Source organism: Oncorhynchus mykiss, chromosome 22, assembly GCF_013265735.2.
Source record: "Oncorhynchus mykiss isolate Arlee chromosome 22, USDA_OmykA_1.1, whole genome shotgun sequence".
Classification (NCBI taxonomy): Eukaryota; Metazoa; Chordata; class Actinopteri; order Salmoniformes; family Salmonidae; genus Oncorhynchus; species Oncorhynchus mykiss.
Window position 1 is genome coordinate 9,002,635 of NC_048586.1, and position 26,875 is coordinate 9,029,509.

General features: G+C 42.6%; 1 protein-coding gene across 8 annotated transcripts in view; it reads left to right on the plus strand.

Annotated features, from left to right (window-relative positions):
- Positions 1-26,875, plus strand: part of LOC110501341 (DDB1- and CUL4-associated factor 6) — a 74,276-nt gene that overhangs the window by 34,433 nt on the left and 12,968 nt on the right. For 5 of the 8 annotated variants that reach the window (XM_021578837.2, XM_021578839.2, XM_021578840.2 and 2 more), the window contains exons 3-13: positions 2,747-2,839; positions 7,331-7,516; positions 7,675-7,788; positions 8,029-8,164; positions 9,726-9,937; positions 13,061-13,154; positions 13,870-13,992; positions 14,272-14,601; positions 14,924-15,097; positions 17,614-17,673; positions 23,271-23,496. In XM_021578837.2, the coding sequence (XP_021434512.2) occupies positions 2,747-2,839; positions 7,331-7,516; positions 7,675-7,788; positions 8,029-8,164; positions 9,726-9,937; positions 13,061-13,154; positions 13,870-13,992; positions 14,272-14,601; positions 14,924-15,097; positions 17,614-17,673; positions 23,271-23,496 (1,748 nt within the window). The remainder of the gene's footprint in view (positions 1-2,746; positions 2,840-7,330; positions 7,517-7,674; positions 7,789-8,028; positions 8,165-9,725; positions 9,938-13,060; positions 13,155-13,869; positions 13,993-14,271; positions 14,602-14,923; positions 15,098-17,613; positions 17,674-23,270; positions 23,497-26,875) is intronic. The other 3 variants (XM_021578841.2, XM_021578842.2, XM_021578843.2) reach the window with 3 other exon arrangements.

Below are 26,875 nucleotides of genomic sequence, written 5' to 3' on the forward strand. Positions count from 1 at the left end.
ATGTATGACTCAGGAGTGTGAATATTTATAAAATTCAATATTTCTGCCTTTAATTTTAAATAAATGTGCAAAAACATGTTGTTATGGGGTACTTGTGTGTGTGTAGATGGGTGTGAAAAAAATATATTGAATCTATTTTGAATTCAGGCTGTACCACAGCAGGGGCACGAATACTTTCTGAAGCTACTTTACATTAGGAATATACAGTGCCTTGCGAAAGTATTCGGCCCCCTTGAACTTTGCGACCTTTTGCCACATTTCAGGCTTCAAACATAAAGATATAAAACTGTATTTTTTTGTGAAGAATCAACAACAAGTGGGACACAATCATGAAGTGGAACGACATTTATTGGATATTTCAAACTTTTTTAACAAATCAAAAACTGAAAAATTGGGCGTGCAAAATTATTCAGCCCCCTTAAGTTAATACTTTGTAGCGCCACCTTTTGCTGCGATTACAGCTGTAAGTCGCTTGGGGTATGTCTCTATCAGTTTTGCACATCGAGAGACTGACATTTTTCCCCATTCCTCCTTGCAAAACAGCTCGAGCTCAGTGAGGTTGGATGGAGAGCATTTGTGAACAGCAGTTTTCAGTTCTTTCCACAGATTCTCGATTGGATTCAGGTCTGGACTTTGACTTGGCCATTCTAACACCTGGATATGTTTATTTTTGAACCATTCCATTGTAGATTTTGCTTTATGTTTTGGATCATTGTCTTGTTGGAAGACAAATCTTCGTCCCAGTCTCAGGTCTTTTGCCGACTCCATCAGGTTTTCTTCCAGAATGGTCCTGTATTTGGCTCCATCCATCTTCCCATCAATTTTAACCATCTTCCTTGTCCCTGCTGAAGAAAAGCAGGTCCAAACCATGATGCTGCCACCACCATGTTTGACAGTGGGGATGGTGTGTTCATGGTGATGAGCTGTGTTGCTTTTACGCCAAACATAACGTTTTGCATTGTTGCCAAAAAGTTCAATTTTGGTTTCATCTGGTGCATCTGACCTTCTTCCACATGTTTGGTGTGTCTCCCAGGTGGCTTGTGGCAAACTTTAAACGACACTTTTTATGGATATCTTTAAGAAATGGCTTTCTTCTTGCCACTCTTCCATAAAGGCCAGATTTGTGCAATATACGACTGATTGTTGTCCTATGGACAGAGTCTCCCACTTCAGCTGTAGATCTCTGCAGTTCATCCAGAGTGATCATGGGCCTCTTGGCTGCATCTCTGATCAGTCTTCTCCTTGTATGAGCTGAAAGATTAGAGGGACGGCCAGGTCTTGGTAGATTTGCAGTGGTCTGATACTCCTTCCATTTCAATATTATCGCTTGCACAGTGCTCCTTGGGATGTTTAAAGCTTGGGAAATATTTTTGTATCCAAATCCGGCTTTAAACTTCTTCACAACAGTATCTCGGACCTGCCTGGTGTGTTCCTTGTTCTTCATGATGCTCTCTGCGCTTTTAACGGACCTCTAAGACTATCACAGTGCAGGTGCATTTATACGGAGACTTGATTACACACAGGTGGATTGTATTTATCATCATTAGTCATTTAGGTCAACACTGGATCATTCAGAGATCCTCACTGAACTTCTGGACAGAGTTTGCTGCACTGAAAGTAAAGGGGCTGAATAATTTTGCACGCCCAATTTTTCAGTTTTTGATTTGTTAAAAAAGTTTGAAATATCCAATAAATGTCGTTCCACTTCATGATTGTGTCCCACTTGTTGTTGATTCTTCACAAAAAATACAGTTTTATATCTTTATGTTTGAAGCCTGAAATGTGGCAAAAGGTCGCAAAGTTCAAGGGGGCCGAATACTTTCGCAAGGCACTGTATATATATATATATATATATATATATATATATATATATTTTTTTAATTAACCAGTTCTCGATTTGAAAACAGTTTTCAATGAAAAGCCTATTTATTACACAATCTAGGCCTACATTTGGACAATACTTTTCTGTAACATAAAATGTTGTACTTTTCTAGGTTGATACCATTTCACAGCAGTGTAGTATTTAATAGCGTGGCTGTATTGTGTCTTGGCCACCACTGACATACGGTGTTAGCAGAGTGGTGACAACAGGAAAACATTCTTACCCCCTTTGGAGAGACATTCGCGTTCTTTATCAGTGAAAGATAATCTGTCTGTTTCCAATGCATGCATGACATCGTCCCCCACATTTAGAATGAGCTCCCTTTTGTGTCTGAATGTCTGTATAGTGTTGTGTGTGTCTCTTTCTAATCTAAACCATCAACCATATATCTAGTTACAGCAGACGTGTGTTATTTTAGCACATAACACACCACTCTTATTAAGATAATGTGTTTTATCAGACAGTGATGTGAGCAGTTTCTCCGAAATTACAGCCGTTCTGTGAAAATGCAATACCATTTAAAGTGTTTTAAATCTGCTCGACAAGGAAGGGAAAATAAAACACGACAGGGGATTAAGTCACCCAGAAATACTATTTGGGGGGTGGATGGGGAGGAGGTGTGAAATAATGATCTAGGCAAAGACACGCATAGAGAAGGCCTTTAACCGCCTTTAGTTCCATTCTAGTTCCACGTTTCTAATTTGGTGAACGTTCGCCTGGTTACCTATTTGATTTGAGGGACAGTGACACATTCAGATGTTACACCTTAGATTGGTTTAGGAACATCCACAGTTGTAGACGTTGTAACAATATTTGTTACGTGTGCAGGGAGTGAACTCACACACTGTATTTTGTCCCAATCAGGTCAATACCATATCCTGGAACGATACAGGGGAGTACATCCTGTCAGGGTCAGACGATACCAACCTGGTCATCACAAACCCATACAACAGAAAGGTAAGGAGAGCTAGAGTCTGATGTTCTGTATACCAGACCTGGGTTCAAAAAGTGTATTTTGAAATAGTATTTGAACCCAGTTCTGTTGTATACAGATGAACCTGATGACCTTACAATCACCAACATCATGTAGCTAACTGTGTTATAACAACAGGATCGTCCTGGGTTAAATGATAATGGATTTATAGAGAGAGTGCTTTATTGGTGCTCATTTATATTGTGGTGACAGGTAGCCTAGTGGTTAGAGCGTTGGACTAGTAACTGAAAGGTTGTAAGATCGAATCCCCGAGCTGACAAGGTAAAAATCTGTCGTTCTGCCCCTGTTCCTAGGCTGTGATTGAAAATGAGAATTTTTTGCCTAGTTAAATAAACATATATATATTTTTAAATATGCCTGCTGAAAGATCTGTATTGCCGATAAATACGGACAAAGAAAAAAGCAGACAGTGGTTAGATGTCAAAAACCTCCTATCACCCTAATCAACAGTCAAATAAATTGGCTGTGGAGGGATTCTTAAACATCAAAATCAGCAATGTCTGTCTCTTGTGTTGATATGAAACTTGAGGACCTAGGTCAATTAAGCGCTGGCCTGATTTTTTTCAGTGCCTGGCCGTGCATTAAGTAAACCTTTTCAGCCCTCTTATATTTTACAATTATTATACAATCACTTAAAGGTGCAATATGCAGATATCTCTCCGCCATTTTGTCAGTTTATGCGACAAAGCAAACAAATATAGTGTGGAGCATGGGTATACAGCTCTTACCCTATGAGGTCCGGAGCTTGCTGGGTTTCTGTTCTACCTGATAATTAATTGTAGAGGATCATTGTACCATCTGCACTGCTGTGAAATACCTTTTCAATAACCCAAAATATAGTATTTTCAGCTGTTTGAAGCTGGTGTACAAAACCAAAAGTAAAAGATGCAAAAACTTAAGAACCAGAAGCATAGAAATAGCGCGCATAGAACAGATCTACCGCTTCTTAGACTTGCTTTCAAGTAGAATGACACATTTTGATTTGAACTTGGTCGCCCCTCACAAAAAGTTACATCTTAAAGCTTTACATTTTATTAGCATCTTAGTCGAGCACAATTCAACTGACCAGAATGTTTTTTGCGTGATTGAGTTGACTTCAGTTGATGAAGTATGGGAGAGATATCATCAAGGTTTGCCTTTGAGTCAGAAGACATAGGGAGCAACTCATCCCAGTGGTCTTCAATGGAGATGAAGAGGACACCAGGAGAGGGAGCCACTTTTGAGACGCTCATACACAGTAAAATTGCAAGAGTTAATTAAACTCCCATGGAGACCAAATGTAACACTATTTTGGGTGTTATATGGTCCCACCCCCACTACTCTGGTCATTGTGTGGATATTTCTGGAGTTAAAAATTACACTAAATGGAGTAAATATCCAATTCTCAGAATTTAACTCCCAATTGACATTTTACTCTTTTCAGTGTTGTTTTTAATCAAGTCCCTTGCCATTTTGCACATTTCTGTGTTGTTTTTAACTAACAATAATCTACAGCAGAGTGCATTTCTCCAGCTTATTTCCTTTGAGTTATAAGAGTGTAAAGCCTTATTTGAATATTTCTTAATGTGTCACATTATGGTGGTTTGCGATGTGATATCACATTTCTGTGGAAGTCAACTTGCAGGAAGATATCATTCACAACTTGCATTCAGAATGCTTGTCATAGTAGGGAAGAAAATACAATGCACTATATGTACAAAAGTATGTGGACACCAGAGATTATGATTTTTCAACGCCAATACCGATTATTGGAGGACCAAAAAAAGCCGATACTGATTAATCGGCCGATTTTAAAATATATACATATATATTTGTAATAATGACAATTACAACAATACTGAATGAACAATGAACACTTTTTATTTTAACTTAATATAATACATCAATAAAATCAATTTAGTCTCAAATAAATAATGAAACATGTTCAATTTGGTTTAAATAATGCAAAAACAAGGTGTTGGAGAAGAAAGTAAAAGTGCAATATGTGCCATGTAAAAAAGCTAACGTTTAAGTTCCTGGCTCAGAACATGAGAACATATGAAAGCTGGTGGTTCCTTTTAACATGAGTCTTCAATATTCCCAGGTAAGAAGTTTTATGTTGTAGTTATTATAGGACTATTTCTCTCTATACCATTTGTATTTCATATACCTTTGACTATTGGATGTTCTAATAGGTACTTTAGTATTGCCAGCCTAATATTGGGAGTTGATAGGCTTGAAGTCATAAACAGCACAGCAAAGAGCTGCTGGCAAACGCAGTAAAGTGTGGTTTGAATGAATGCTTACGAGCCTGCTGCTGCCTACCACCGCTCAGTCAGACCGCTCTATCAAATCATAAATAATGCTGTTACATTGCACAACCGTCAATGTTATGTCATAATTACGTAAAATTCTGGCAAATTAGTTCGCAACGAGCCAAGCGGCCCAAACTGTTGCATATACCCTGACTCTGCGTGCAATGAACGCAAGAGAAGTGACACAACAACAAACAGTGCTTTTTTGTGAAAGCGCTTGTTAAATCACCCATTTGGCGAAGTAGGCTGTGATTCAATGATAAATTAACAGGCACCGCATCGTTTATATGCAACACAGGACAAGCTAGATAAACTAGTAATATCACCAACCATGTGTAGTTAACTAGTGATTATGTTAAGATTGATTGTTTTTTATAAGATATGTTTAATGCTAGCTAGCACCTTACCTTGGCTCCTTGCTGCACTCGCATAACAGGTTGTCAGCCTGCCATGCAGTCTCCTCATGGAGTGCAATGTAATCGGTCATAATCGGTGTCCAAAAATGCTGATTACCGATTCTTATGAAAAATTGAAATCGGCCCTAATTAATCGGCCATTCCAATTAATCGGTCGACCTTTCAAACTTATTAGATTTGGCTACTTCAACCACACCCGTTGCTGACAGGTGTATAGACAAACATTGGCAGTAGAATGGCCTTATTGAAGAGCTTAGTGACTTTCAACGTGGCACCATCATAGGATGCCACCTTTACAACAAGTCAGTTCTTCAGATTTCTGACCTTCTAGAGCTGCCCTGGTCAATTGTAAGTGCTGTTATTGTGAAGTGGAAATGTCTAGGAGCAACAACGGCTCAGCCGCAAAGTGGTAGGCCACACAAGCTCACAGAACTGGATCTCCGAGTGCTGAAGCGGTTGCAACACTGACTACCAAGTTCCAAACTGCTTCTGGAAGCAACGTCAGCACAAGAACTGTTCTTCGGGAGCTTCATGAAATGGGTTTCCATGGCCGAGCAGCCGCACACAAGCCTAAGATCACCATGCGCAATGCCAAGCATCAGCTGGAGTGGTGTAAAGCGCGCCGCCATTGGACTCTGGAGCAGTGGAAACGCGTTCTCTGGAGTGATGAATCACGCTTCGAATCACATTTTGACGGATACCAGGAGAGATACCCAATGCATAGTGCCAAGTTTGTAAAGTTTGGTGGAGGAGGAATAATGGTCTGGGGCTGTTTTTCATGGTTCGGGCTAGGCCCCTTAGTTCCAGTGAAGGGAAATCTTAACGCTACAGCATACAATGACATTCTAGACGATTCTGTGCTTCCAACTTTGGCAACAGTTTGGGGAAGGCCCTTTTCTGTTTCAGCATTACAAAGCAAGGCCCATACAGAAATGGTTTGTCGAGATCCGTGTGGAAGAACTTGTCTGGCCTGCATAGAGCCCTGACTTTAACCCCATCTAACACCTTTGGGATGAATTAGGATGCCGACTGCAAGCCAGGCCTAATCTCCCAATATCAGTGCCCGACTTCACTAATGCTCTTGTGGCTGAATGGAAGCAAGTCCCTACAGCAATGTTCCACATCTATTGGAAAGCCTTTCCAGAAGAGTGGAGGCTGTTATAGCAGCGAAGGGGACCAACTCCATATTAATGCCCATGATTTTGTAATGAGATGTTTGACAAGTAGTTGTCCACATACCTTTGGTCAGGAAGTGTACATCAAGACTACGTATACTCACTATCTCACTAACGGTTGCTATAAATCCAACCAATTACAGATTGGATAAGTTTTGAAAAATGTATTTGTCTTATCTTTGTGTAGCATAAGATTTTTTTAAAATCTATGTACATGCGAAAACACCGATTTTGAAACAAACAATTAATAAAAATCTACCTGCAACGGAGCATGCTGGGAAATATGACAGAGGCCTCTCCCACATCTGTGAATAACTCCATAGATTTAACTCTGGCTCTGGTTACTCTTAATGGAGTTAAAAGTTCTCCGTCCCAATGCACTCCAGTTATCAACTCCAGGCAGTTTATTAACTCTCTTGAGTGTTAAGATACCTCCCAGTAGAGTCAATTTAACTTAAAAATGCGTAACACCGATTTCATATATCCTTCATTTCCTATGTATACAACAGAGCCAACCACACACACCACTGCAACTTGCTACACACTCTCCTCTCTGAAACTCTCCTCAGGTTAAAGCAACCATACGGTCGGGTCACCGGGCAAACATCTTCAGTGCTAAGTTCATGCCCCAGACCAGTGACCAGCAGATCATCTCGTGCTCTGGGGATGGTATCATCTACTACACCCACACAGAGAAGAGCCCCGACATCAACAGGCAGTGCCAGTTCACCTGCCACTACGGCACAGCCTATGAGGTACTGTACACAAGGATTTTTTTGTGTGTGTGGCTAATTTAAAATATGTTGAGGGAGCTATGCAAACATTGTTTATTTTTTCACATGTCCTCCCACCTTTCTCTCTCTCTCTTTCCCTCCACCTCTTGCTGCGCTCTCTCCTCCTGTTCTGCTGTTAGATTATGACGGTACCCAACGACCCCTACACGTTCCTGTCGTGTGGGGAGGACGGCACCGTGCGCTGGTTCGACTTGCGCACGAAGACCAGCTGCACTAAAGAGGACTGCAAAGACGTAAGGAAGGGATTTTCATATATTTTTGAACGTGAAAAAACAAACCAAGAACACCAACGATCGGCACTTATCTCTCATTCCTTTTTGTTTGTCTTTATTGGTCTATTATTTGGCCTCTTGTATTTGTCAGCATATCCTTCTTATTTTATCTTCTTATTTGTATATTATATCACACCTTGCCGGCTTGGCTGATTTTAGCCAACTAGTCTGTTGTTGTTTACGTTCTCTTCCTCTCACCAGGACATCTTGATAAACTGTCGGCGGGCGGCGACGTCTATCTCCATCTGTCCGCTAGTGCCCTATTACCTGGCGGTGGGCTGCTCCGATAGTTCAGTACGCATCTACGACAGACGCATGCTGGGCACCAGGGCTACGGGTAACAAACAACTCCGTCCTCTCATTTAGTTCTATCCAAATGTATCTCTCTCGTTCTGCGTATGTCTGTCTGTCTTTGTTGTACATCTGTCTGTCTGAATTTTTATCAATAGATATTTCATGGACTGTGGAAGATCAGTTAGTCAACAATCCCCTGTCATATTGCATTATTCTATCGGTGTATCTATGGATATATCATATACTCCTGTCCACTCTGCTGTTGGGACAGTGCAATCACCCATACTACTGGACCATAGAGACACCATCCCTCCACCTGCTAATGCTTTTCATTTATTCCAGAGTGCAGCAGTACACTGTGGCAGCCAGGTCTTTGGGTTGACAGATAAGGGCAATGCTCTAGAGGCTGTCTTGTCTGTCTGTGCCTGTCTCAGTGCTGCCATCGCCCTGTGGCCTAGAGAAAGATGAATGTCTGTTCCATTGAGCGCACTCTAGTCTAGATGGCTGGGCTGTGTCGGTCTGGCATCCTTTGGGATGCGTCTCTGAATGCTCTGTCATTGTGGAAGACAGACAGAATCTAGGATCTAACCTTAACCATTGGAGCCAATGTCATCGAACGAGTGAAATGCATGTTGTTTTCAAACTCTCGGTTCTCCAACCGAAGGCATACTTAGGCATTAGGATTGACATGGATTTGACGTTTAAAAAACATAGATGAGCTGGTTAAGAAGTTAAGATTTAATGTTGGCTTCTTCTACAGAAACAGATTGTGCCTTTCTCTTAGCAGTACGATGCAGATTACTCAGTCAACCTTTTGGTCTGTTCTTGATTATGGTGATATTATTTATCAAAGTGCAGCTGCTACTACTCTTAAACCTTTGGATGCCTTCTACCATAGTGCCCTTTGTTTTGTTACAAGTGCCAGTTTTGATACTCATCACTGCATCCTGTATTAAAAGATAGGCTGGACTTCACTAAAGACCCGTAGATCTCTACATTACTCCCTAATTGTTTACATGCCCCTACTTCATAAACGTCAGTCTCTCCGTCTTATCTAACTTTGCTGTTGAAGTATAGATACCGGAGTTGCCTAATCCGTTCACAGGATTGGTTAACTCTTGAGGTTCGTACGGTCTCCACCGAGCTAGGTGAATCTGCTTTTAGTTTTAATGCACCGTATTGCTGGAACAAAATTCAAAATACATTTCATCTTGATGTTCGGGCAAATTAAATTATTGATTGGGGACTGTTTTCTGGGTGATTTGTGATATTTAATTTGTAGTTCCCATGACTGTGATTTTGTATTTTAATGTGTATAGATAGATAGATAGATAGATAGATAGATAGGGTTTAATGTGTATAGATAGATAGATAGATAGATAGATAGATAGATAGATAGATAGATAGATAGGGTCTAATGTGTATATACAGGGCACATTTGTAAAAGAGATCTCAATATGTCTTTCCTGTTAAAATAGAGGTTAAATAATAGAAACATTTGGAGTTATGTTACTACTGACTTCGTTTAGTTTAACTCTGCCCCATGTCGTCCCCCCCTACTTGCCTCTGACTGTCTCACTAAATTCTCTGCCCCCCTCCCTCAGGTAACTACATGGGCCGTGGAACGACGGGCATGTGTGTGCGCTTCGTCCCCGCCCACCTGTCCAACAAGTTATGTCGCGTGACGTCGCTCTGCTACAGCGGAGACGGACAGGAGGTGCTGGTCAGCTATTCTTCAGACTATATCTACCTGTTTGACCCCAAAAATGACCAGGCCCGAGAGCTGAAGGGCCCATCCGAGGAGAGGAGGGAGGAGGTGAGGAGAGGAGGGAAGAGACGCCACCATTTTAGTTTGTTAAATATGAAAGGTGTATACTTCTCTATGCACAGCCAGGCTAGGATACACACACACACTGTGTTTGCCCCTCTGTGAAAGTGGGTATATGTACTTCAGTATTTTTACACTCTCCTTCTGTGTGTTAAAAACATTCAAGAGCAATTACATGAGTCAGTGGGGGATTTTATCATGGTACCATGTTGTTTATTGTCCATATGGGACTTTGCTGGGAGCATAAACACACACATGGCCAGACAAGACATAGGCTTCTAATGTAAGCAGGGTTGGGGAGTAATGGATTACATGTAAGATATTACAAAAACATTGTTAAATGTAATCCGTTACGTTACCAGCAAAAATATTGTAATGAGATTACAGATACCTTTGAAAAACTAGATGATTACCTTGAGGATTACTTTAAATTCAGAAAGAACGTTTGCGGGGGGAAAACTTTGGCACAACATTGAAATCAGCATTAAAAAAGGCGCAAGTTTAAGTTTGTTCCACCTGAGCGAGTCTGACCACAAGTCAGAGACCACTATGATGACACACCAAATGTGTTGGATTGATTGTGGGAAAAGAGCAGGAATAGGCTTTGTAGGCTCCAGTCCAACCTATGCCTTCCAATGGTGTGACTGCTGTCAGCATTCAAAGATTATCCAACTTGAATAAACGCTCGGAGGTCAGGATGACATCAGTGTTGTAGTCTACGGCGATACGGATATTATTATTATTGATATCTACATAGCGCATTGATGTGAATCACCATGCTGCTCTCTCATTTAGCTATTTGCGCCTTACGGATTGTGGTTGTTGTGGATGGCTGTTCACAGATCTAAATGTGTATTTTAACCCCATAATGGTTGAATTGAAGACGTTTAAGCTGCCTATCAATCATTGTTTTTGTGACCAGTGGACAGCCAGTGAAAAATGCACTCTTGCAACAGCTGCATAGTGCGGATCCCAACCTATGGAATACAAGTGAGGCTTTTATTGCTCAATCTAAAACGCTATACACATGCTCAACCTTGCACACTTTTGATAGACTTTTGGTGGAAATCTGCAGTTGCTATATCCATTTTTGGATTCATATATATATCCCTTGATTCTTAAAGAATATAACTTATGAGCTTAGTTCAACTGTCACACTCCATGAGAACCCAAGATATAAGCTTGTATTTCCCAAATGTTTGTAAACATCGGAAATGTAAACAAACACTGTATCACCTCATAATATGGTTCAAACAATCGTTTCTATATCATGGAGGGTCAGTCCTTGCATTCATAGCTCTGTCTATTCATCTGAGTTGGTTATTTCTCCAGGCCCATCCCTCAGCTTTTTACCAAAACAGGTTTTGTTATTGGTTCCTCTGTGGATTTGCTCTTTAAACAGCTGCATATGATCAAGATATCAAAGTGTCACCAACAAAAAGATAAACAATAGGCCTATAACAAATGCAGCATATGGCATTCCTTTTCCACATGTAAATAGCATTTTTCAGTAGTGCTCAAAGCATGCCATTCCATGAGCGCAGCATTTATTTTTCCACTCGATTCAATGAGCCCAATCAGTCCTCCGTGACAACAAAATAAACAACAGAGTAGGGCTGGCTAATAAATCATTAGTTTTGGGGTTATGCTCAGGTAAAACAAATTGGCTAATCTGTATTTCCATATCTCCAAGTCTTATTCTTGAAGATCAAGGGGTATAACATTTATTGGAACGACTAGAATTCTTATAGACCTTGGTTTTTAATGTAAGATATAATTGAATCATATTTTTCTACGTAGTAGAACGTGATGGGTTAGAAGAAGCCAACATAACCAACCCATAAAGTAAACATTACCATCCATATATGGCCAGCTATGTAAACTTTCACATTGATTCATCCTGCAATAGATGTCGTTCAGTTGGTAGCATACATTTGTGTCTTCTAATGCCTGTTAAGGGGAAAGTAATCTAAAAGTAATGGAATATAATCAGATTATGTTACTGGATTTTGGTAATCCAAAAGTTAAGTTACTAATGAACATTTTCAACAGGTAACTAGTAACTGTAATGGATTACATTTAGAAAATAACCTACCCAACCCTGAATGTTAGCTCCCCCTCCACTCTCAAACCAAGGGGATGTTGATTGTAAACAGACATAGCTGGCTTTGTGTTGAGTGACTGAAGTGCTCTCAGGGCATCTCCTGTTAATGTGTTGTGCGGTGGCAGCTGGTGCAGTGAGAGGAACAAACAACCCTGACAGGTCTGAGGAAGGACATAAAGAGCGAGGAAGAGGGGAAGGAAGGAAGAAAGAGAGGGAACAGGAGGATTAAGAGGGAGAATAAAATTAAAAGGAGATGAGTGAAGGATCACACACTAGATTCCAGGGGAAGGAAGACAAGAAAAGATTCTGCTCATAAACTCAGTGGTACACACACACACACACACACACACACACACTCCCGCAAACAAACACAGCCTCTGTAAGGACGTGGGCCAAGTTAAGAGTAAGGGCTTGGGGGGAACCAGTTTTTCTGGATGTGCTAGATCACGGTGCCAGTCTCCTCAGCTGTCTCAACTGTCACCCGGCTCTGCTCCCACATGCCTTTCTAAATACAGCTACCGACGCAGGCAATGTTCCACCACTCACCCCACCGAAATAGACCAGAACGGGGACTGTAGGGCCTGCCAAGGAATCTTTTTACCTCTCTCTAATGTTCTCTTCCTCCACCCATAATCTTACTCCTGCAACCCTACTTGTGCAACTCTTTGTCACACCTTCAGCCCTCTCACTATCTCGCCTGTCTTTTTCTCCTCTCTCCTCAGCTCCCCTCAGCTCTTTACCTTCTCTCACCCCCTCCCTCTCGCTCTATTTATTTATCTCTCCACACAGTTGTGATTCTGTCTCTCCCACGTTCTCGCTCTCTCTTCATCTCTCTCTCCTGAAGTTGGCTGTCCCTCTCTCTAGCTGTCCCCATGGGAGGAGTTAAGGCACCAGTGTTGTGTGACCAGGTCCCTGGCTCTAGGCCTGTTTTCCTGTGTGGGGGAGTGACTGGGACTGTGCCATGGCTATTTTTAACTATGCTTAATGTTTTGTGTGTCTGTTCACAGCTGCGGCAACCCCCAGTGAAGCGTCTTCGTCTACGAGGTGACTGGTCTGACACTGGACCCCGTGCTCGCCCTGAGAGCGAAAGAGAGCGGGACGGTAAGAGTGCACAATCACTCTCACAACAAACACACAGTCTCCCTCTCTCTCTTCTCTATTGCCTCCTCAGTCTCTCCATTATTCTTCATTTGGTATGACTGAACACAATTGGTATGACTGAACACAGACACACATTCTACTCTCTCTCTCTCTCTCTCTCTCTCTCTCTCTCTCGCTCTCTCGGTCTCCCTGACACACACACACACACACAGCCTGATTACTCTCTACGTCTCTTCCATCTCCTCTGAGACCCTGAGCTCTAATCTCTCACCCAGAGCCTCTACCTCTCATTGCTAATGAGGCTAACAGGGCCTATCTCTGTCTATGGGGATCTCGTTAGCTTTAGCTTTCACTGACTCACAACTTATTACGAGCCCAGCTGGGACTGTGATAAAGCTGCCTCTCGCTATCACAGACTTTTATAGATCTTAGGGTATTGTAGATGAAGGAGAAGCAAACTTTTTTCCCCAATTAGTCAATGTCTGGATGATGCAGTGGATTGGTACTCCGCTGTTGGCTATTGAGGGACTTATGCATTATAGTACAAGCTATACCCTGATACGAGGATTCTCTGGACCGGTGGTAAAGGGGGCAACAACAACAATAACTTTGTAGGTTTTCAAGGAAATGTTGTGCTGAGAAATGCCGACTAGTCATGTCCCATGCCAACTCGATCTCTGACCTTTGAACCCCCCCCCCCCCCCCCCCCCCCCAGGAGAACAGAGCCAGAACGTATCGCTGATGCAGAGGATGTCAGACATGTTGTCTCGCTGGTTCGAGGAGGCCAGCGAGGCCCAGAGCAGCCGGGGGACCACGCGCTCTCAAACACGCCCAAGAGGTGAGACACTGGGACGGTAGTGGTTGGCGGCCAGCTTAAATGGTACTTAGTGTTGGCCCGTTGCCACAGATCTAAGATCAGACCTTAGTTGTTCGTTTGAGACAAACGTTAAAAGGGACAAACGTTAAAAGTTGGAAATAATTGAATACAAAATACTGAAATAGAATACAATATAATAGAACTGTCTGAAGATAGAAATTCTCCTTGAAGTAACACTGAAAAGACATGCTTCAGAAAAAAACCCTGTTCCAAAACATCTGTTCCATTTGTCTCCTCCAGGCACTCTTCCCCGTATAGAGGGGGCTCTTACAACACCCACCATCCCAACGCTCCCTACAATACCCCCTTCACAACAAGCCAGATCCCTAGAGGGCTCCATGGAAACACAGGCCCCAGCCGTTGCCTCTGTACCGGTACCCCTCCCCAAGTCCACCTCAGAGTCATCGTCAACAGTTACAGCACCTCCTGCGTCAACCTGCTCGTCCATGGAGGGCTCAGTGCTCCCCTCCTCCCTCACCTCCTCCCTAGACTCAGAACAGAGGAGTCAGGCAGACATGCCATTGACCCCCACGCCAACACCCACACCCACCACAGAGATTGCACTGTCTGGTAAGAATTGCGTGGAGAGAACACACACACACTGAGTACTCCCATAAGAGGGGCGAGTCATCATATTTGATTTGAGGGGAGCTAACCGGTGACTCATAGTAGACTCCCACAAGCAGACCAAAACACGTGTGTGTGTGAGTGTGTGTGTACCGTCTATTGGTGTGTGGGAGCCGTGCCACTCAAGCAGCAGCCTTACCCTCTCCTTTTTCAACCATATTATTTCCTTTTATTTCCCTTTGTCTCCCTTTGTTTACCTCTGCTCCTTCTCTTGTCTTCTGCCTCCATTCACTCTATCCCTCTCATCTCTCTATCTCTCTGTCAGAGTACGGCCCTAACCGGCTGCCGGTAAGTCTAGTGTGTAGGCGTTTGCAGCGGTTGCTCCTGTTGGCCGACCCCCCAGGACAGAGCCAAACCCCTTCCTCCACCGCAGCCACTGAGATCCAATCAAGGGGGGCTGCTGCTGTTGGCGCTTCCACCGAGACGCCCCCCCCTGCAGGTTACTTGCCACCCCAACCCCTCTACTTCCTGCTTTCCACTTAATATTCCCATACTTTCGGTCAAACGTTGCCCGTACAGATCCAGGATCATCTTACCCTAGTGAATCTGACCTTAAATCTGTCTAGGGGTTGTCTTCATCCTACTCCAATCCTCATATCCATACACCCTTTTCTCTCTTCTCCCTAACTCACCACCCCCTCTACCCAAATTCCCTTTCCTAATTCTCATATACACCTCACCCAAACCCCTTCCCACCAAACATGCACAACCCCCCCTTTGCTGCTTGGGTAGTCCCGCCTGTAGCTCCCCTGTACGGTGTGGCATTTGGCACCCTCTGGCTGTGGAACACTGCTTCTTCACCCCCTTGGCATCAAAAGCAATATGAAGTGGTTGGCACGCAGTTCCCTCTGGACTACCATGCAGAATAAATATCAGCTCGCGCAGAGAAGCACGAGATTGAACTTCACTCAACTTTCTAGTTTTTCTCTTTAACAAATCATATTTTATTGGTCACGTACACGTGTTCAGCAGATGTTATTGCAGGTGTATATTGCCGGTGCGGTACAACCAATCAGAGCTGCAGTATCCCTATATGCAAATAGACCATTGCCATATATGGATCTGTGCAGTTCACTTTGAACCGGACTGTGTTTACAGCATGAGTGGTCGATAGTAGTTGCGCTTGTTTTGAGATCAAAGCTAGAGTCACGTGTACATTTGTTCATATTCTTTGCTAGTGGGTTATTAGCCCAGTTATAGCTCAGTTCTAGTCGGTAATGGGGGAGTGGTTGCTTCCTACAAAATGTGTGCATTTCTTGACATCTTTGAAAAGCAAGTCCGGTAAAGAGCATTTTTTTCCGTCTTAAGGGGGGACAGTGTTATATTTTGAGACAGGCTTGAGTAAGCTAGTTTTTTAAGCTAATTTTATTTTGTAAAGTGGTTTCTTGCAATTTCATTCACCTCCTTGTCTGAAGGACAAGTGAGGAAACAGGTTAATGTCAAGCCCTGCATATTTTTTCCAAAAGTCTAATGGAATGTAGGCCTATATTGAACACCACCCATTGGCTGCTACTGTAGACTGAATGATAGAACAGCTATTTCAATGTAAAAATGTTATGGGATGCGTTTTCTCCATTGTGTTTGATGGTAGGCCACTCTGATTGGCCTACATTATGATCAGATAGCCACAGTGGCCTTCTTGGACACTGTTATAACTGGAACTCAAAGCGGGTACAGCCTGTGTTCACAATAAACGTGCCAGAAGTTGCACAGAATTTTCACAACGTTCAAGTTTGTGCTCAGCAGACCTGACACCAGTGCCGAAAAATGGCGAGGGAACATTGACTACGACTATGGATGGTTAAGATTAAGATCTGATCTCTCTACAGCCTTTGTATCAGATCTTCTCGGAGCTGATGTAACGATTGACGCATACACCCCCATGGTCTATTAATGTCATGTTGTACTAAGCGTCTTCACTCCGTCTGGTACACATCACTTTCCAACTCACTTAACCCCATTGTAGAATTCTTACAGTGTTGAAATATGAGAATACATACAGTATATAATGTAAGTGGCAACAATGATTTAGTTTTCTTTGTACTTAAGCTAAATATGTCCATATTTGGACGTGAACATTTGAGCTTCAGTAATGGCGAAAGGCCTCGTCGGTGCTGTGAAATATCTGGGTTTACTGTAGACACTGAGGAAGCTACTTTGTGCACACCAATTGGTATTTTCATATTAAGGTGAAATAACAATGTTCATCCTCAATCCTCTACGATGTGCCTAACGCAACGCTGTAATGTGTACGTACGTAGCTTGAATTGCAGTGGAATGCACTGGCATCAGACCATGTGACATTGGGGTGGGAATCAATCAATATGTACCGGTAACACCTTTTTTGGTGAAGTCTATCAATCTAAATTGAGGTGGAGTAAAAGGTTGACCAATGATGAATCTCTGCATGATGCCCTTTTTGAGATGACTGACTACTGCTCACGTAAGGTGAGAGGTGTTTGGGCATGACATGGGTTTTGGTCAGTGTGGTTTGCCACTGGTATCCGCTTAACAGGCATGGAGTGAGTGGATGTTGGTATTACTGTGAGGTCCATCAGACCATGACTTAGGTCTCACTCGGCCCTGTGAGAGTAACTTGAGTGAATAAGTTAAACTACTGTGTAAATCTTCCATTGACATCAAACCTTGAATCGCGCGTGTGATATATTTTTCAGCTCTGCACGTGTGGCACTCTACAGTCTGTGTTCAATCTCCCACAAGCTGTGTCTAGGGCAATTGCTGCTGTTCTATACCCATATCAATATCAACTTGTCCTTCCTAGCGCTTCCCAGCGTTGCAACAAAGAACACTGTCTGTTCATGTAACTCTTCTTCCTGCTTGGCCTTGGTCCAATTTAAGCAGCGTTTGAACTTTGACCCGAGCGTGACCATATGACCTCTGGTGTGACCTCCGACCTCTATGCCCGTTGTTTAGTGAGTCTTATTTGTGTTCCAGATTCTCCCTCATCTGTGGTTAACAAACAGCTGGGATCCATGACTCTGGATGAGCAGCAGGGTGCGTCTCCTCTCCTCTCTTTTCCTCCATTCTATCTTTCTCTCGCTGTCGCTCTCTCTCTCCCTCCCTCCTAAACTCTCCTTCTTTCCCTGTATCCCTGTAGTTTCTTTCTCTCTTTCTCTCCTTCTTTTGTATCTCTGTTTTCCTCTGTGCTTTCTGTCTCGTCTGTGTGGCATTTAAAAAAATGTATTTGCATGAGACTTCCGGTGTGCACCTTGTCCCTCCACCATCTTTACCTGAGAGCATTTTCACTAGGCATGCATTCTAGTCACATTTGGCTAACCCAGTCCCCAGGGCGAAGGCTGGTGTTGGATATCTTATCCAAAGCTCTCTTGTTGAACCTATAGCTTGAGATCATGTTTGGTCATTCGCCAGCCCTTGGGCTCCCGGTCTAAGGCACTGCATCTCAGTGCTAGAGGCGTCACTACAGACCCTGGTTCGATCCCGGGCTGTATCACAACCAACTGTGATTGGGAGTCCCATAGGGCGGCGCACAATTGGCTCAGCATCGTCTGGGTTAGGGTTTGGCCGGGGTAGGCCGTCACTGTAAAATAAGAATTTGTTCTTAACTGACTTTCCTAGTTAAATAAAATTAAAATAAAGTATTGTTTTTATGTTGGACTCATAACACAATCTTGCTCCTCTTCTTCTGCCTTTTCACTCAGTCACAGCCGGGCTGTAAATCATCTCACGCTCAGACCATTAACAATCGTCCCTGTATTGGCTTATTTCACAGAACATTAACACAATATACCCTAGGATACAATGACATTCCAAGCCCCATTTTGTGATGAACTATTGTGTGTGGTGGTAGTTTGAGAGGCTTGCGTTTGACCCCTGTATATTTGTGTTGTTTCCTACTCACCTGTGTGATGTTTTGGTTCAGATCTGGGTCAAACACTGGCAAATGCTTGAGGTCCACTTGATTTAGCTTCACCGGCGTGCAGGGTGGTCGCTGTCCTATTGGTTCTATTGGTACCGTTGTGATGGGCAAGTTAAATCAAGTGCACCTCACGTTTTTGAAAGTATATGATACATTGTATGTATTGCTCCTGTGGTTTGGGACGATTGAAACCATTTCACTCTTCCTCTGTGTAAGGAATGCCTTGCACACTGTCAGTGTGAACTGTGTGTAGTAGACCTACACAAAAATGTTATTGTGTAACAAGACAGTCACTAGGAGGTGAGCGTACAATGCAGCACAGAGGACTGAGTATGCACAGCATATTTGAGATCAGAATTTTAACACAGTGTTAAATTCAGCACTTTCTTAGTGTGTATACAATCAAATGTTATTGGTCACATACAAATGGTTAGTTGATGTTAATGCGAGTGTAGCGAAATGCTTGTGCTTCTAGTTCCAACAGTGCAGTAATATCTAACATGTAATCTAACAATTCTCCAACAGCTACCTAATACACACACATCTAAAGGGCTGAATGAGAATATGTACATGTAAATATATGGATGAGCGATGACCGAGCGGCATCGTCAAGGTGCAATAGATGGTATAGAATACAGTATATACATGTGATGAGTAATGTAAGATATGTCAACATTATTAAAGTGGCATTGTATAAAGTGACTAGTGATCCATTTATTGAAATGGCCAGTGATTGGTTCTCCATGTAGGCAGCAGTGATTGCTGTTTAGCAGTCTGATGGCCTTGAGATAGAAGCTGTCTATCAGTCTCTTTGCTGCACCTGTACTGACCTCGCCTTCTGGATGGTAGCGGTGTGAACAGGCAGTGGCTCGGGTGGTTGTTGTCCTTGATGATCTTTTTGGCCTTCCTGTGACATCGCGGGGTGTAGGTGTCATGGAGGGCAGGTAGTTTTCCCCCAGTGATGCGTTGTGCAGACCTCACTACCCTCCGGAGAGCCTTGCGGCTGACGGGGGTGCAGTTGCCATACCAGGCTGTGATACAGCCCGACTGGATGCTCTCGATTGTGCATCTGTAAATGCATTCCTATACCCCTTCACTTGACCCCTTGAATTTTTCCAAATGTTGTTACATTTTACAGCCTTATTCTAAAATGTATGAATTAAACATTTTCCTCATCCATCTACACACAATAACCCATAATGACAAAGCGGACGGGGATTTTATGGAAACGTGTCTGTGGGAGGAAAGGCAACTCAAGGACCACTCCTGCAGCATATAGAAGCTCTTTGAATATACAGTGCATTTGGAAAGTATTCAGACCCTTTCCCTTTTCCATATTTTGATACAGTACAGCCTTATTCATCAATCTACACACAATACCCCACAATGACAAAGCACAACTGCTTTTTTTAATTGTTTTATTTATTAAAAATATAAAACAGAAATACCTTATTTATATTCGTATTCAGACCCTTTGCTATGAGACTTGAAATTGAGCTCAGGTGCATCCTGTTTCCATTGATCATCCTTGAGATGTTTCTACAACTTGATTGGAGTTCACCTGTGGTAAATTCAATGATTGGACATGATTTGGAAAGGAACACACCTATCTATATAAGGTCCCACAGTTGACAGTGCATGTCAGAGCAAAAACCAAGCCATGAGGTCAAAGGAATTGTCCGTAGAGCTCCAACACAGGATTGAGTTGAGACATAGACCTGGGGAAGGGTACCAAAACATTTCTGCAGCATTGAAGGTCCCTAAGATCAGAGTGGCTTCCATCATTCTTAAATGGAAGTAGTTTGGAACCACTAAGACTCTTCCTAGAGCTGGCCACCCGGCCTAACTGAGCAATCGGGGGAGAAGTGCCTTCCAAAAACTTCCAGAAGGATTACCATCTGTGCAGCACTCCACCAATCAGGCCTTTATGGTAAAGTGGCCAGACAGGAGCCACTCCTCAGTAAAATGCACATGACAGCCGGCTTGGAGTTTGACAAAAGGCACCTAAAGGATTCTTTGGTCAGATGAACCCAATATTGAACTCTCTGGCCTGAATGCCAAGCGTTACGTCTGGAGGAAACCTGGCACCATCCCTATGTTGAAGCATGGGGGTGGCAGCATCATGCTGTGGGGATGTTTTTCAGGGACTGGGAGACTAGTCAGGATCAAGGGAAAGATAAATGGAGCTAAGTACAGAGCAATCCTTTTTATTGTACTTTTTTTGTGCGTTGCCCTTTTTCTCCCCAGTTTCGTGGTATCAAATTGGTAGTTACTCTTGTCTCATCGCTGCAACTTCCGTACGGACTCGGGAGAGGCGAAGGTCGAGAGCCGTGTGTCCTCCGAAACACAACCCAACAAAGCCGCACTGCTTCTTGACACACTGCCCACTAAACCCGGAAGCCAGCCGCACCAATGTGTCGGAGGAAACACTGTACACCTGGTGACCGTGTCACCATGCACTGTGCCTGGCCCGCCACATGAGTCGCTAGTGTGCGATGGGACAAGGATATCCTTGCCGGCCAATCCCTCCCCTAACCCGGACGACGCTGGTTCAATTGTGCGCCGCCCCAAGGGTCTCCCGGTTGCGGCCGCCTGGACTCGTACCTAGAATCTCTAGTGGCACAGCTAGCACTGTGATGCAGTGCCTTAGACCACAGGGCCACTCGGGAGGCCCGAGGGATCCTTGATGAAAACCTGCTCAGGACCTCAGACTGAAGCAAAGGTTCACCTTGCAACCGGACAATGACCCTAAGCACACAGCCAAGACAACGCAGCAGTGGCTTCGGGACAAGTCTCTGAATGTCCTTGAGTGGCCCGGCCAGAGCCCGGACTTGAACCCGATCGAACATCTCTGGAAAGACGGAAATAGCTGTGCCGCGATGCTCCCCATCCAACCTGATAAAGCTTGAGAGGATCTGCAGAGAAGAATGGGAGAAACTCCCAAAATACAGTTGTGCCAAGCTTGTAGCATCATACCCAAGAAGGCTTGAGGCTGTGATTGCTGGCAAAGGTGCTTCAACAAAGTACTGTGTAAAGGGTCAGAATACTTATGTAAATGTGATATTTCAGTTTTAAAGTCTTTAATAAATGTGCTAACATTTCTAAAAACCTGTTTTTGGTTTGTCATTATGGGGTATTGTGTGTAGATTGATGAGGAAGAAAACAAATGTAATCAATTTTAGAATAAGGCTGTAGCGTAAGAAAATGTGGAAAAAGTCTAGGGGTCTGAATATGTTCCGAATGCACTGTATATGACCCGCCGAAATAGTGTTAAACTAACACTTTTCAAAGTGTTGATAAACTAACACCCCAAGAGTGTTGGGTCTCCTAACATTATGGGTGTTATGAATTTGGACTTAATTGAACACTTTATTAGGGCAGATGCTGTTAAACTTCCTTAGTGTTAGGGCATTAACACCTGTGGTGTTACCGTAACTATTGTGTTTTTGTGATATGAGACTGTGGGGTGTAAAACCTTATTCACATATTTATTTCACAGGGTGCCTTTTGAGGAAATGTTTAAGTTACCAGTACCACCCATGTCTGTGTTTGCTATTGACAGAGACATGATTGTTGCATTCGATGGCATTGTCTTGTAGTCTTCAGCAAGTAAATGCCTAAGTGAATATTATATCATAAAAATACAATTCTTAATGACAGTACATTACTTTCATCATAAGGCAATACTTTGACAGCCTTGTTTTACCCTAACACAGTGGTCTGAAACTTTTGGTTTGCAGGCAACATTGGCAAGTCACATTATGCTGGCTTGTGTTGTATAATTCCTATTGGAATCCACTCAGATCTAGGATATTAAACAGATGGAACTTTTAATCACCCGCAATCTGCAGTTAGAATGTCTGTCAAGGTGGGGAAGATGGATAAATTAGACTACTTAAACCATCTAAACTGGAACAACCATCTCAATAATGGGTGAAATTAGTCCAACCACTTACGGATTGAATTAGTGAAGTAAAATGGGTTATTTATCTTTGTGTATTATAAGATCAATGAATCAATGTGCATGCAGAAACATAGATATTAAACAAACTATTCTAAAAAGCAACCTGCAACAAAGCATCCTGGGAGATATGATCATAGGGGCCCTCACCACGTCTTTTTCATTCAGAGTTGACGCGGTAGAGTAACGATTCCACTGGGATTCAAATAACACTTCATTTATTCACCGCATGTGGCGTCAATTTCAATCCCATAGGTTAACCCCACTTGAACAACACTGCGATATAACACTCGCAACACTTTCTTTTTTTTTTTACCTCAACACCAAGATTTTAACACCAGCAAATTTGCCATTGATCTACCTCAAATAACAATGCTGCATGTGCATCATCATATTATATTGTCCTATATAGTAAAAAACATCAAATATAATCTAGTTGACATGTTTTTAACCAACACAACTACAGACTACATTCTGCAAAGAGCTAACACTGAAATGGAATATATTTGCTAAAATATTTTTAGTCTACACACTAGTTCATTGTTTTATCACAAAGTCTCAACTGTACCCAATGCCTTACGATGAATAACTGGGTTGAAAATGTATGGAGGCTAGTAGGGATTTTTACTTTGGTAAGCAGGAGCCACTCAAAGACTAAACTATTGTCAAATATAAAGCTAATATATTCCACTTTATTAAATAATCTATCTTTTTCTACTTCCCTTTCTTGCTCTCTCTGTCTCTGTCTCTCAGGAGCATCAGAAGCTGTGAGTGTGGAGCGAAGTGCTGGAGCGAGTTCAATCAAGGTGAAAACCCAGTCTGTATCTGCCAGTGTAGCTGGAACCTCGCCCGGGGCACCCAGTAGCAGTACTGGACCAGGAGGTAGTCGAGCCAGCACAGCAGAACCAGTCCTGAGTTTACACTACAGCACTGAGGGAACCACTACCAGCACCATCAAACTGGACTTCACTGATGAGTGGTGAGCAAGCGACTTTCTGACTCCACAGCTTAAAAGGATGAGCTGATTTGAGCTGATTTCACAGACCCAGGTTAAGCCTACTGCTGGAATGAAAACTTGTGACTTTGTTTTATTATTATCATTTTATAAGACCTTAAAAACAAACACAAAAACAAACAAACAAAATGGCCACTATACCAAACATTCTTTAAAGTGAACAACATACACTACATGGCCAAATGTATGTGGACACATGCTCATCAAACATGTCATTCCAAAATCATGGGCGTTAATATGGAGTTGGTCCCCCCTTTGCTGCTATAACAGCCTCCACTCTTCTGGGAAGGCTTTCCACTAGATGTTGGAACATTGCTGTGGGGACTTGCTTCCATTCAGCTACAAGAGCATTAGTGAGGTTGGGCACTGATGTTGGACGATTAGGTCTGGCTCACAGTTTGGTGTACAATTCATCCCAAAGGTGTTTGATGGGGTTGAGGTCAGGGCTCTGTGCAGGCCGGTCAAGTTCTAACACACCGATCTAGCAGATGTTATTGCGAGTGTAGCGAAATGCTTGTGCTTCTAATTCTGACAGTACAGCAATATCAATCAATTAATATCTTAACAGGAATGGAATAAGAATATATACATACACTGTAGATATATGGATGAGCGATGACCGAGCGGCATAGACAAGAATAAATAGATGATATGAAATACAGTATATACATATGAGATGAGTAATGCAAGATATGTAAACATTATTAAAGTGTCATTATTAAAGTATTAACTAGTGATCCAGTACAGTTGAAGTCGGAAGTTTACATACATTTAGGTTGGAGTTATTAAAACTAGTTTTTCAACCACTCCACAAGTTTCTTGTTAACAAACTAGAGTTTTGGAAACTCGGTTAGGACATCTACTTTGTGCCTGACACAAGTCATTTTTCCAACAAATATTTACAGACAGATTATTTCACTCATAATTCACTGTATCACTGTATTCCAGTGGGTCAGAAGTTTACATACACTAAGTTGTGCCTTTAAACAGCTTGGAAAATTCCAGAAAATTATGTCATGGCTTTAGAAGCTTCTGGTAGGCTAATTTACATAATTAGAGTCAATTGGAGGTGTACCTGTGGATATATTTCAAGGATTACCAACAAACTCAGTGCCTCTTTGCTTGACATCATGGGAACATCAAAATAAATCAGCCAAGACCTCAGTAAAACAATTGTAGACCTCCACAAGTCTGGTTCATCCTTAGAAGCAATTTCCAAACACCTGAAGGTACCACGTTCATCTGTACAAACAATAGTACGCAAGTATAAACACCATGGGACCACGCAGCCGTCATACCGCTCAGGAAGGAGATGGGTTCTGTCTCCTAGAGATTGCAAAAAGGGCAATCAATCCCAGAACAACAGCAAGGGACCTTGTGAGGATGCTGGAGGAAACAGGCACAAAAGTATCTATATCCACAGTAAAACAAGTCCTATATCTACATAACCTGAAAGGCCGCTCAGCAAGGAAGAAGCCATTGCTCCAAAACCGCCATAAAAAAGCCAGACTACGGTTTGCAACTGCACATGGGGACAAAGATCGTACTTTTTGGAGAAATGTCCTCTGCTCTGATAAATCAAAAATAGAAAGGTTTGGCCATAATGACCATCGTATGTTTGGAGGAAAAAGGGGGAGGCTTGCAAGCCGAAGATCACCATCCCAACCGTGAGGCACGGGGGTGGCAGCATCATGTTGTGTTGGTGCTTTGCTGCAGGAGGGACTGGTGCACTTCACAAAATAGATTGCATCATGAGGTAGGAAAATGATGTGGATATATTGAAGCAGCATCTCAAGACATCAGTTAAGTTAAATCTTGGCCGCAAATGGGTCTTCCAAATGGACAATGACACCAAGCATACTTCCGAAGTTGTGTCAAAATGGCTAAAGGACAACAAAGTCAAGGTATTGGAGTGGCCATCACAAAGCTCTGACCTCAATCCTATAGGAAATTTGTGGGCAGAACTGAAAAAGCGTGTGCGAGCAAGGAGGCCTACAAACCTGAGTTCAATGTATTTCAATGTAGTTCAATGTATTTTATAAACAAATTTATGCAACACCAATGCCCAAGTGAAAAAGTAATTGCCCCCTTACACTCAATAACATATTGTGCCACCTTTACCTGCAATGACTCCAACCAAACGCTTCCTGTAGTTGTTGATACGTCTCTCATATCGCTGTGGAAGAAATTTGGCCCACTCTAGGTCTGCGCTAGTCAAAGTCCAGCTCTAATCCCAATTGAGATGTTGTGACAAGACTTGAAACAAGCAGTTCATACTTGAAAACCCACAAATGTCGATGACTTACAGCAGTTCTGCATGGAAGAGAGGGCCAAAATTCCTCCACAGCGACATGAGACTGATCAACAATGACAAATATAGTTGGAGAGCAGCCCATTTTATTTTATTTAAAAAGTTGGATGGAATAGAAACTGTCAGGGCCTGGAATAAATATGTCAAGCTTGGTAATATATTCCTTTTGATTATGTTGACCCTAACCCGAGTGGCGCAGCGGTCTAAGGCACTGCATCTCAGTGCAAGAGGCGTCACTACATTCCCTGGTTCGAATCCAGGCTGTTTCACATCCGGCTGTGATTGGGAGTCCAATAGGGAGAAGCACAATTGGCTCACCGTCGTCCAGGTTTGGCCGGGGTAGGCCGTCATTGTAAATAAGAATTTATTATTAACTGACTTGCCTCGTTAAATAAATGTACAATTAAAAAAATAATAATAATAATATATAGGGAGAGATCTGAACATGGAATCCAATCTGTTAAAACAATTGATTTTGTATGCCTCCTCCAGATTGCTTGGTATCAGTACACACAGGTATTTCATGTTTCTTTGTCCATTTCCCCTTAAATGTACTTTCTAAGCTTGAGAAGTCATGATTAGAAATGGGCATTATTTTAGTTTTCCCCCAATTCCCTTTGAATCTGTATACAGAACCATATGTGTCCAATGGTAGTGAAAGAAATGACAGAGAATGTTCAGAGGAATAAAGTTAAATGTCATCTGCGTACAATGATATCACATGTTGATCTCCACCAATCTACAGTGGGGCAAAAAAGTATTTAGTCAGCCACCAATTGTGTTTCCTGGAGAGAAGTGGCTTCTTTGCTGCCCTTCTTGACACCAGGCCATCCTCCAAAAGTCTTCGCCTCCCTGTGCGTGCAGATGCACTCACACCTGCCTGCTTCCATTCCTGAGCAAGCTCTGTACTGGTGGTGCCCCGATCCCGCAGCTGAATCAACTTTAGGAGACGGTCCTGGCGCTTGCTGGACTTTCTTGGGCGTCCTGAAGCCTTCTTCACAACAACTGAACCACTCTTCTTGAAGTTCTTGA